Source organism: Glandiceps talaboti, chromosome 2 (genome assembly GCF_964340395.1).
Source record: "Glandiceps talaboti chromosome 2, keGlaTala1.1, whole genome shotgun sequence".
Classification (NCBI taxonomy): domain Eukaryota; kingdom Metazoa; phylum Hemichordata; class Enteropneusta; family Spengelidae; genus Glandiceps; species Glandiceps talaboti.
The window spans coordinates 10,667,659-10,681,004 of NC_135550.1; the positions used below are offsets into that span (position 1 = coordinate 10,667,659).

General features: G+C 34.6%; 1 protein-coding gene across 1 annotated transcript; it reads right to left on the reverse strand.

The window, feature by feature from the left end:
* Nucleotides 1-550: 550 nt before the first annotated feature.
* Nucleotides 551-11,373, reverse strand: LOC144444029 (transmembrane protein 62-like). The gene is made up of 14 exons (XM_078133522.1): nucleotides 11,235-11,373; nucleotides 10,706-10,817; nucleotides 9,180-9,317; nucleotides 7,870-7,915; nucleotides 7,372-7,522; nucleotides 6,645-6,769; nucleotides 5,869-5,991; nucleotides 5,269-5,424; nucleotides 4,437-4,596; nucleotides 3,692-3,802; nucleotides 3,208-3,289; nucleotides 2,844-2,942; nucleotides 1,847-1,965; nucleotides 551-886 (listed from the first exon to the last, which is right to left on the reverse strand). Exons 1-14 carry the CDS (start codon nucleotides 11,343-11,345, stop codon nucleotides 551-553), a joined length of 1,869 nt encoding a protein of 622 aa, XP_077989648.1. The 5' UTR covers nucleotides 11,346-11,373.
* Between the last annotated feature and the right edge of the window lie 1,973 nt (nucleotides 11,374-13,346).

A 13,346-nucleotide genomic window follows, 5' to 3' on the forward strand; every position in this document is an offset into this window, starting at 1 on the left:
TTAGACCAAGAAATTGTTAAAGGGGAACACCACTCCAGGAAATAGAGACAATTTCATAAAACATGGGTTCTCAGGAAAGTCATTTCATGATTTTACATCACCATCAATTATTTGCAATTTCTGAGAAACATCAAGTTAATCTTGTGTATCTATAAGGTATCTTTGCTATAGGCTAGTGCATCATGGGAGATAGTAGAAATACATTATTCAATGGCTGAACACTGAATATTCATGACTACAAAATGTTATACACTCCAGTGCGAAACAGCTGTCATGAATAGTCAGTGTTCAACCATTGAATAATGTACTTCTGCTATCTCCTTGCCAAAGATACCCTATAAATGCACAATATCAACTTGATGTTTCCCTGAAATTGCAAATAATTGATGTAAATTCATGAAATGACTCTCCAGACCCCATACTTTATGACAGTGTCTCTATTTCCTGGAGTGGCGTTCCACATTAAGTAGGGGTTGAAGACTAGCCTCCCCCTTGAATGACTAAATTGTAAACAATCAATTTAAACTAACTACCTTACATTTCCACTTTGTTAACTAGTAGCCGACATAAAAGTCAAATCTTCGACTTTCAGTCTTGATGCTCTGTTGTGTAAAAACATAATATATGGCAACATCCAGGTGAATTTTGGACACAGTATGAACGCAATTGTTCCATAGCAACGTTGTGTCACGTAAGCTGCGTAGACATTCCACACTAAAGCACTGAGTAGTAAGCTATGTAGGTATATCCCTCGTATAAGTCCCACGGGTTGAAGGCTGGGTCTGCTCCCGCGACCATTCACTGATTTAGATGAGGAGTAACATCGGTAGGCATGGCCAACACGGCCAGCTAGGTAGAAAGTTACAGGAATCTGACAAAATATCACCTGAAAAAAAAAGAACCGATATAGATCACTGTTGACATTATTTAAGATGTTGTTAACATAATTAGAATTGATAATGTCAATGTGGGAACGTTGAAATCAAATCATTCACAAATTCTTACTTTCTGAATTTCTGGAGTGATAGATTGCAATAAATACAGTTGCAAAATCTGACTGACTACTGTCACACCACATTGTACCTTAAAGTAAGAACCATCACTGTAATGATTTGAGTTGCAGAGAAAAAATAGCCCATGACACAAGATCTGTGTTAAGAGTTTTTAGACTGAGACAGAGTTCATACAATTCTATACAAGGACAAAGTATGCATGCACCCTGTTTATTACAAATACAACTATAACGCCTGACTGACTATTTACAAACTATACTGTGTTTTTTTTTAAACAAGACCCATCACTGCAATGCTTTGAGTTGCAAAGGAGATCCATAAACAAGAATTAAAAGTTCAAAAACAAAGGTGATTTGCAAAAGTATTCTGTAAACATAGGTTTATATTATAAAAGGTGAAGAAGAAAAATAATTGTGTGTTTCCGATAACATGGCCTCAGAGAATTGGGCAGGTACGGTAGGTTGGGATTTTATTTTATTTGATCTTTTTAATAGTTTTTATTCAAAGTTTTTGCTTCGACACAAAATCAAACGAAGTGTTGGTCAGAATACCCCTTCTGTGATACTTTGATGAAATATGTACAGGCATCACTGGGGAAAGAAAACAGGCATGCATGAAGGTCAAGAAAACATAGAATTTCTTATCTTTTTTTTTTAAATGTTTAAAAAAAAATGTTTAGGGTTGGGACTTAAACTAGGGTCAGTCAGGTTATTGGAAAACACTCAATTTTTTTTAAATTTTGCCTCATAAGAGACAGTGAATTGAATACGTCACATGATAATACGTAATCATAGTTGTTAGAAATAGAAGAGATAGATTAAATTGATACTTACATCTAAACAAGCTGTTAGAAAGGAGAATGCTTCTGGAATGAAGACAGCCATGACATGCATGCCGTATAGAGTACTCATTCCTACATAACCATCAATTATTTCACCAAAGAACCATGGACCTATTAAAAATAATGATTTACGTATTATAACTTGTAACAGTGATGTAAAGTATGTTTACTGTGTGCTATGTATATGAAATAGTCTAGGAATAAAATTAATGAGGCGGCCGGGAGCTGAGTTGAATTTTAAATAAATGGACTGTTTCTCATTTAGCATTCACATTCCACCAAACGTTATCTCTATAACATTCACCAAGAGATACTATCTTGACCTACTATGTGCTTGAACTACACTTTTATCTGCTGTTGTAATTGCCTAAATCTCAAGTTCATGTGTTTTAGTTTCCATTCATATATGTTGAACTTGCAGAAATATTCTCATAAATACTCAGTTTCACACCTCTAAAGATCTCTCCTGAGTCTATTACATGTATATGCAGTGACAATTGTCCCTGTTTCATGATTGTTACTGACTGTTATGTATTCCTAGTTGGTGGGTCAAACTTGTGGGTATAACACCAGACATACCCCCCCCCCCCCCCCCCCCAACTCTAATCTCTCACACTCATATTTCTTTTGTCTACACATAGACCCATGTAGGGTCTATGGTCTACACTCCTTGTTAACCATTAATCAAACATCACTGCCAGGAGATCTAAATCTCAAAGTTCCATTACCATCATATTTTCCAGTGTTGATGTACAGACATACTTTCTTACTTGTTACTGACAGGTCAATTGCAATGTCAATCAACTTGGATGGATGCTAATACACCATATATAATTGCCATTGACTGGACAGTAATTTTATGTGGATTACCGTCGAGTCAATAGCAATTATATATGGTGTATTAGTAATCATTTATACTCTTTTGAAAATGAACAATTTAATAAAGTTTGCATATTCAAGATTAAAAAAAAAAATTGTGGATTACTTACCCATCGTAGTATATATACCCATGACAAGTAATGGATAATACAAATTCTCAGTCTTAGTCAACAAAACAATATCCCTACACCAACCCCTGTGATGTCCAACTGAAAGAGACACAAATAAAGAAATATATGATGTACCATACACAATATATTAACACTTAGGTCATATTATCGCATCCAAAAATGAAAATCAACAAACTGCACAATTTCGAAAATAAAAGTGTTTTTGTTGAAATGAGACAGAAAAGGTGCCATGTGACTAACACTATATTGAGTGAAAACTAAATGTTCTTTACTTGCTGTGATGTTCATAATTCATTCCCAGTATTTCATTTTACATAGAAATTTGTATCTAAGTTGTATTTACCTTCCTGTTTTCTTGTTAGCCATTTGATGATAGGTAGTGATATGACACCACCAAGGTATAAAATTGTAAAAAGAAGTTTGACCTGCCATGTTTTTTTTGAAAGGAGAAAAAAAAGATAAATATGCTGTCAGTAGTGTTACAAAATTAGCACTGAAATGTAGTTTTTAGAAAGTTGATTTTGCTGCTTCACGTCGATTATTGTAATTCTAAATGTAATTTTTATAAGTTCATGGAATATTTTTAAACAAGAATTGACACCATTTTTTGTATTCCTTCTTCAGAAACAGTGCTAATTTACCATAAGAGGGTACTAAAATAAAAGTTGTTTGCAGCAATTTTAAGGAACAACAGACAGCATCATGTTTTAACATGACAGATGACACAAGATTCATTCTAAAGTATGAAGTGTCAAGTAAAGTTGTATCGATAGCTATATACTTGTTGCCTATATCTAGTTGCAGCAAATATTAAACTGTATACTCACAGTTAGAACCCAGTCTCCCATCAGAATTACAGCTGGTACCAGCCACTGCAAAGGACGACTGCCATCAACTGAGAAATAATGCTGGACTTGGGACTCATGATTAGCTGAATCCTACAAAAGATGACACAGTGCAATCAAACATCTGGAATAGTTGGGTGATGAGTAATACTACAATACACATACCATTTTTCTCAGTATATCGTCGCATCAGTGCAGTAAGGTCGTGTCTGCCTATACAATTGCATAGCAGATACGACCTTACTGCACTGACGCTACGATATGCAAAATAGTTCAATCTATTGATGGGGTGGTTTATTTTACTGTCAACACTTTTCACAAAATCAATGATGAGGAAGGAAGCCTTTAGAACTTCTTTTATCATTCGTGAATCAAATACAAACAGGAAGTGTTACTATATCAAAACTTGTGCTCATGATGTTGATGAATCATGTTCTATAGCGCTGAACAAGAACAATAGTAAATTGGTATGATGGTTAGAAAACGCTTTCCAAATAGATGTGTCTTGATGTCCATCTTAAATTATCAACAACAGTTGATGAACCTAGATCAAGTTGTAGACTGTTCCATGTATTCCCAGTTCCATTCATCATATTAGTCAGTTGTGCATAGCATTCTCATAACATGTAAAAGAAGGTAGTATCCAAATACCAATTTCATATTTTCTGTGTATCACTTATATACAGAAATTTAATTTTGCAAATGTAGAAATTGACAAAGTTTGTACCTTGGCAGTAACTTTAATGACATGAAGTCCTTCACTATATTGTGAAGGTTTCCATTTCAGTACATATAGTGGTCCCTCTACGTGATTTACATATCCCATGTGTTTTCCGTCAATTTCTACAACGACTGATTCTATTGGCTGTGGTGAAAATACTAGCATTCTGCAAGAAAAGTGACAATATCCCAATTGTTAATTTGGGATTGTTAATGATTCAGGGTTCATAGTAGGTGAAAATATGGAGATGATTTCAATGGTGTGGTCATACAGAGCATGGCCACTTTCATGATTTTTCACATCAAAATTGTGCACATAAAAGATAACCTTTAACACCATAACTGTTACAAGGTTAGAGACACAGACTAATAGACACTTTTCACTTCATGTTTCACTATATCCTTTGGGAGCTAATCAATGTCAGAATTTGAGCAAGGTCTTCAACCCCTCAGGAATTCATTTTTCAACTATAGTCTTTCGGTTGACAGTACTTGATTAGCTTCCAGCTATTTCTAGCTTCCAACTGATGCTTCATCCTTAAATAGCTTCAAGCTATATTTTTAGTTACCGAATTACTGATTTTACTACAGTATTTGTTTTTTTTCAGCATATATGAATTTGGTGATAAACGAATCCAATACCTCAAATATGGAAATGGGACCTATTGCTTTTGAAATCAGTTTCAAGCACTTGGCACATTGATCACAAGATGGCTGTGCAGGTATATTTGTAAAGAGGAACTTGTAGTCTGTAAGGAATGCTGTGACGGAGCACTTTTATGCATCAGCCAAATGATCAAGACTATTGCAGACATGATGTATCTTACAGTCTAACTTACCTGATATGAGTTGAATGTTTTATCTTTCCTACAGGTTCATGCTTTGCTGCTAGAAACCTTGCATCTTTTGGATTAGTAATGAGAATCACCGGCCACTGGTTAAATTTGACATCCACAAAGGACAGGATATCATGATCAAAAGCCATGACTCGATATCTGTTGGTTGGTAGAATTAAAAGCAAATAACAAAGTACTCCGAAGGATAGCATTTTACATACAGGATTGTATACTAAGTACTTTGTATTGAAACAAGTAACTTCAACGTGCCATCTTGATACAAATTTAGATTATTGTCTGCAGAGAAGCTAATCATGAAATCTATGACAAAGTAATTTTGGAAATATACACAAAACAAAGCCTTTTATATCTAACAGTGATACAGACATGATGGTAGAAGTGACACAACCTGATTTTTGCATTTTACAAACGTTTGAAAATATATGTAACATGAAAATTATCAGCATAAATACATCATTCTTGTTTCTCATACATTCAGTCATTCTAACTATATCCTTGAACTTGCCACAGCCATTATGTTTTACATGAACTTGACCTAACGAGGGATGTACAAATTGATGACAATCCATGCTTTATACTTACACCCTATTGTCTTTCCAGTCAGCTACCTCTAACTCTAATGTACCCGTCTTCTCCTGTGCTTGCATATGAGGTACACCTCCACCAAGAGTATGTAAATGACCACATAAATGAGCTATTCCTGACCTGAAATAATTGAAAAATCAATTTTTATCGAAAATTTTGTGTTTATGATAATATAATGAGCTGTCAAAAACTAAGCCCACGATAATGGAAGAAATAAGATTTATCAAACAATCAAAATGTAGTGTTCAGGGGTCTCCATTCATGCTTTTTGTTTCAATTAGAATTGTTTGTAAAGGAACACTATGTACAACAAGTCTTCGAAGAAAACACAGCGCCTCCCCCCCCCCCCCCCCATATTTTACTTCAATGTGACTGAATGGAGACATGATTTTAAAAGAAATGGGTGGCAATAATTAATACTACAAAGTGTCTGATAATGAGGAAATTGCTGAATTTCAATAACCAGAAGATCAGAGTCAAGGCCAAAGGTCAATGTCTAAAAAGAAAGTTTGACACTTGCATGTAGTCTGTAGCTATGTATTAACGTTTTTGAGTTATGTGTACAATGAAGTCATTGTGATATGATAAGATGTCTTTAGGAACTTATGTGTTGTAGAATCAAATTCTCTAGAATAATAAATTTAATTTTCTGTGATAAAAAATTTTTCATGAGAAAAAAAAATCTCAGGCAATGAACTTCTTATTAGTTGTTGCGATAAGTAATGTACCATGACATATTAATTTTCGTAAATAGACACAGAAATAATTCATACCTCATAAGATAACTGAGACCAGGTGAAGGTGCAAAGACTGTTGATGTTGGGTAATGGCTCATGAAAATTGTTGAATTACTACCCTCGGCCTTCATGGTAAGTTTCTCTACAGCTTCTATAGCTGACTGTGGAAGAAAACAAATCATGGAGTTTGAACTATGAAAATAAGCTGTTTGTGGTACATTCTTACTGTTGAATTCACAAATACACATATACTCAACTAGCACACCAACCTATCCATCCACCTCAAACCCTAAAACACGGATGCACGGATGCACGCACACACACTCATGCACATACGTACACACGCACGCATGCACGCACACACACACACACACACACACACACAAACACACAAACACACACACACACACACACACACACACACACACACACACACAGAGTAACGAAGTACAACTCTGCAAGTATCTACACCACCAACCCTAAAATATACAGTACAGAAGCATAGGTATCATAGGTACCAAAAAATGTTCAGGAAATCCCTACTACGCAATGAACTGTTCTAACATTGCCAGAACACAATTGTAACGTTATAGAAGACATGCACTGGCATTATCATTATACTAGAATGTGGTTTTTATTTATAACTATTTTCACTTGAGTTAAAAAGCTTATAAACTCTGCTTGTGTCACTTTGATTAATATATTCAAGCCTGTCAATTATAACAAACGGGAAGGCCATGTGGAGTCATTCATTTAAACTAACCTCTTCAAATACCCCAAAGAAATTAAAAGGCCTTTTTGGTCCAGGAATGAGAGTAGAATCCACAGCGATGAAGGAATAAGTTCCAAATGGTAATTTCTGCTGGTATAGAAAATGAGACTGTTCTCCCTTCCTACCTGTAGTGGAATATTCCCTGTAAAACAAAAAATATAAATAAATCCTTAATCCTCTATGATAATAATACTATGTTTATTTAGTCATAAATCTGTACCATATTGTCTTGAAATAGAGTCAGTCAATCTCTACCAGCCATCATATTCTGATTGATGCATATTACAGTTTAAAACATAGAAACCAGTTGAATGTAACTATTAGTCCACTTACAGAAAATTCACAATAATGATCTCATTTCTACAAATTTTACATTGCTGGCGTTAGTCTTTTCTTGAGATTCTTTCCAGTTCTACTTAATATAAACTGACTGCCTTTCCTGTAGGGATTGACACAAAAATCATAATTACACAACGGAACACAACTTACTTGAAATAATTGACCTCGTTTTCAAGAGAAGGGACATTGAATGCATCTATGGAGAGATAACAAGAAATGGAATTCATTCATTATAATCAGATTATACAATGCACAAGCCAAACTGAACCAAAAATAGTCAAAATGTTCAAAATTGCCATTACTTTTCCTGATTTGTCTTTCATATTACTGGTGCTGGTATAATTATGTTATCCCCAATATTTTTCTTCATTCAGCTGGAAAAATACTCGTGACCTAAGGGGTTTGTCACTACTCATCTAGAGACTCATAGTTACAAAGGCCCCTTAGGTCACTCATGTTTTCCTTAGTTGAATGAAGAAAATATTGGAGAGTAATATCTAATAGTAAATTTCAACACTAGTGATAATATCATTATATTGGTAACTTTGGAAATTGGATATTTGAATCTCCATAAATATCATAAACTGATGAACATCTAACATATGACTAATGCAGTGGCAAGAATGTACAGCAATGGACCTACTACACAAGAGCCATCTTTGCATCAAAGATAGGGAGTTCGGCAAGTATAAGAATGTCATTAGACTACCTAACATACAATAGATTTGTATCTTCAGCAAGAAAGTAAATGGTAAAAGTAGACCCACTAGAGTGGCCTCTGCAGTATGTACAATTTTTTGGTCTGGAAGAAGAAACTTTATTTTATAACTGTGGAATAACAAGAACATTCTGGCAAAATTTCTTTGTAAATTGGGGCAAACATTTCTGGGTGCCAACTGTGGTTTCAGCAGAACAACTTCTTTTGGGGAATACATTATTGCCATCGCTTTTCAATTTCCTTCTGTTAGCAGCTAAGAGATACATTTATGTGAGTCGTTGTAATAGGAAATTAACCGATTTTATATCATTTAAACCTTTTGTACTCAGAATACAAAAAATTCCAGAGTATTTTATTGTGAATCGTAAGAACAAACTTGACAAGCACTTAAAGAAACGGGGTGATTTTCTTTAAAAACTTGGTCCAAATGATTTGTAATGAATTGTAATCTTTTCTTGAATTACTTTCCAGCTTTTTGTTTTCCTTCTTTTTTGTTCAACTTCAGACTGCAATAAAAAGTGTTAAATACAAAAAAAAAGGAGACCAACTACACAAAAAGAGATATTTTTGTACCAAAGCGAGGTTTTTTTTAAGAATTAGGTAAGGGATGTGAATATCATTACACAACCTTGATTTGTACTATTAACCATGACTGGCCACTATTCTGCAGTTCCAATTTTTGATTTTTCTGTAATAGACGAGTGATTGCCATGACAGTTTTTAGAGAATAAGGAATTCTTACCATGATTTCCTCTGATGTCTACCCATGTAGTTTTTTCCAAGACCTTGCTGTGTTTCAGTGTATTATAGTATGTCTGCCATTCCACTTCATACTGAGTTGAGCCTGCATTGTCGGAACGCTTGGCATCAGTCAAATCACCTGAAGGTGAGCCCACAGAAATAAATTACATGTCACTATCCCTTTACTATCTGACATTAAATGTGACCTCTCTTACATTAAGATTGATAGGGTACAGCGATGTTTCCAAAGTTTGTAATCAGTACACCTCGTCTCAGTGAAATCACTTAGCTGCTGATACAACCTATATATAGCATGATGTCAACACTTTGTTGAAACAAGTCTAACACAGCAACAATTAGGATACTACAACATTTCTTAGACTCAAATCTGAATTTAAATCTAAGGTGTACAACATTTTTATAGTCAAGTAATGTTTTCCATTAAGCTCATGGGAAATACATCAAAAGCATTTTAATTTCAGTTATAATGAAAAGCAAATAGTACACCAACTACTCAACTAACTTGAATGGTTACGCTTTCTTTCCTATAATCATTTTACAAACTCAGGGGAATTCACTCAGACATATAAACTGTGTCGACTGATATATATATATATTTGAGATTTATGGTAAGTACTAATCTAAAATAACATTTAGTAAAAGCTGCACTAGTTGCAACTAGAACATTCTTTTAAAAAAATTGTTTTGTTAGGTACAATAACTTACTCGTAATATCATAAACCATGAACAGTATTGCATCACCTGTGAGTAAACCTATTTTTTGTAGCTGTACATATGATAAATCAAATCAAATTGATTTTTGTGTTAGCACCAGTGTGTCCTCTAATGATAGCCAAATTTTGTTGTTGTGGATCAAAATGATAAAAACTGGCATTTCTTGTGAGTCACCACATACTAAGCGATAGGGGAACACCAAATTTTGATGCGTCCCTAGAAATTGTGACAGTGTGCGTCAGTGGCGCGTCAAATTGGCTTACAGGGCTCACTGGTCAGCACCCAAAAATCAGCGCCTTCAACAGCGATCACGATTTCAACCTGTTTCAGTACTGCTTATGGATAAAATTGACCACAGACTAACACGTACAATGTCTACTTATTTCAACAATTTGCAGTTAAATTATAGTGGTTGCCTTATTGAAAAACAATACTCTGGTTACAACTAGCACAGTTTGAACACAGTGGCAGCTTCAAAAAGGAGTATTTGCTCAAGATTCAAACTTACCACTACACTACTTAGTTAGAGATGTTTACCACTAACTAATAGATACACTGTCTCTTTATAAGTAATTGACCAATTTTGGAGAAGATATATTTGGTTATTTGATAAAACATAATTCCCAGTTGCAGCTAGTGCAGGTGTAAGCGAAACTTTCAACTACAGGACTTAAAGATTGGGCTTCTACATACCAATAACCAACATCATTTTTTTTTTAAATTTACAACTAAGAAAATCAGAAAGTCTGTAACAAAAATCACATATAGAAATAACAAAATGGTGAATCTTACCTGTGGCTACCACTAGGGGTGGTTTGATGACATCAATATTTTGTTCACAGAATTGTCTAAATTCAGGTGTTCTTTTAGGATCTCTAAATCTACTTATATGAATATCTGAAATCTAAAATAAAGGAATATGAATAATTTGATATTCATGTTTTCCTCCTAAACATCAATACATCATACTATACCTAAAGTGACATATTTTCTGAGTCATCTTTTCCTGTCAAATTACAGTATATTACCAAATTGCTATTATAGCTAGAGATAGGATTTAGAGATGTGATTTAATAATATCAGTCTTTTTATCTTTTGTTCTTATTTTTTTTTTATATCATGTACATCTTTTTCCTAACATGATTTCTTTTCATTATCAAAGTGTGAATGTTCTGTGATGGTCTTAACTACAGCTAAATACCAAACTACTACTTAAATACTCAAATCACTATTTAGGTTCCAAATCTAAAATACTTGAAATTAAGATGCTGTCAACATATAACTTTTACAGGTGCTCAACATAAAATATTCTGGTACTCACATGTATAAACCACCACAAGTTATCCATGGATTGTCCCGGAAATGGTGCTGTTTGGTCCCTGGGATGAGGTGGGCCGTTGTATTGTACAGGCACGGTAAAATAATCCAGCATGAATGCCCAAAGCCATGCCAGCACAGCAATGACAATCACAGTGATGATGAGGCTTGTTCTTGAGAACCAAACCATTACTAGTGTTATATCTCTGAGTACTTGTAGTCTGGTTGATGTGATTTTCCTTTCTTCTAGTTCTCCGCTTACGTACCAAACTCACTGCGACAGAAATGATAATTTACATTATGATTTAGCTGAAATTATGTGGTTAGACTGGATCATAATTGTATGATATGAATTGACGATATGGCAATATCTTTGATACATATATTAGTGTTTCTGCTAAGGTTTCTTGTGAGTCACCACATAGCAACTTTGAGAAATAGGATTGAGAAAACCCAATCTTGGTGCATCACTAGAAGTTGTGTGCATCAGTGGCATGTCAAATTGGCTTAGAGGGTACACTGGTAGACACATAGGTCTACGTGACCGTCAGTTTTATAAACTCTCTAAATTTGAAAAGTAATATTATTTATTGCACTTGGTCATAGTTTAATCATTAAAGCTTAAGTCCAAGTGGTATTGATGTGTGTGTGTGTCTGTCTGTCTGTCTGTCTGTCTGTGTATGTGTTTGTAACAATGGGTGAAATTTGTATTACTAATAATATGGTTGGATATAGCACTGAATAAATAACAATACACTCCCAATGTCAACCTCCAACACACATCTACCTGTACATTCATGTCTCCATTCCATCATGGCTATTTTGAGCTTTTTTTCCCATTAATTTGAATTGTTCAGTTTGCTACCAGCATTGCTTGCTTTGACACTGTTAGAACACAGCAGTGTAGGTGAATCACTTACTAATAATACTACAAATTATAATACATGATAAGGTGGAGTTTTCCTTGGCATTACTGTACACTTCAGACATGCAAAGATTTATGATTCTATGAGTCACTCACTACTATACTATTACTACTGTACAATACAACATGTTTAATCAAAGTACACATGTATTACAGTTCCTGTACCACATTAACTGCTACAAATTAATATTTACATCATGTCTAGTTCTCTTGACATATCTAGATTAATATCTGACTTCATCTTTAAACAAAGCTTCATGTCAGCCCTCTTTGAAGTCGACTTATCATTTCTCAACTAGAATTTCACTGTTACTATAAGTGAACAGTATCCTATCTGCAATTTTCATCTTTATCATTTCAATTTTCTGTATATTCTATTTCTTGAGTGAGTGAGTGTGTCTGTCTGTCTGTCTGTCTGTCTGTCTGTGTCTGTGTGTATGCGTACATGTGTGTGTAAATGTGTGTGTGTGTCTATGTGTGTGTGTGTGTGTGTGTGTGCATACATGTGTGTGTGTGTTTTTGTGCGTGTGTAACAATTAGCAATTCCTCTAAGAATTATTATGTGTTCTAATAAATAACAAATAAAAGTGCCAATGGCGTTGTAGCACAACTGTTGAGGTTGAACTTTAATTTTCTCCTATGATTATGTGATCTTGTTGCTAGGCATATTTGCATACATTTTGTGAAGATTTATTCCATTCCTACCCATATATGGTGTTGTATCTGCAATATACACCATCAATTAATTTTTGATATGGGTGTGGTCTTGTTGCCAGGCATATCTGCATACATTTTTGGAAAGTTTTTTTTCATTTGCCTTTCCTTCACTTGTGTTATATTGGCATTATACATCATCGCTTACCTGTTGCTATGGGTGTGGTCTTGTGGTCAAGGACATTCACAATTTAAAAAAAAAAATGTTTATTCAATTGCCTACCCGTCCCTGTTGTTATATTTGCAATATCATATCACTGTTGCTAAAGGCATGGTCATGGTCGCACACTAGGACCACTTATGTAAATATGACAAACTCAGTCAGTCAGTCAGTCAGTCAGTCAGTCAGTCAGTCAGTCAGTCAGTCAGTCAGTCAGTCAGTCAGTCACAATTTAAAGACTAACGCTTTTAGAATCATAACCAATTTCATCCTCAGTAATTTGAGAGGTAAGGTTCAATACCAAAATCACTTGCATC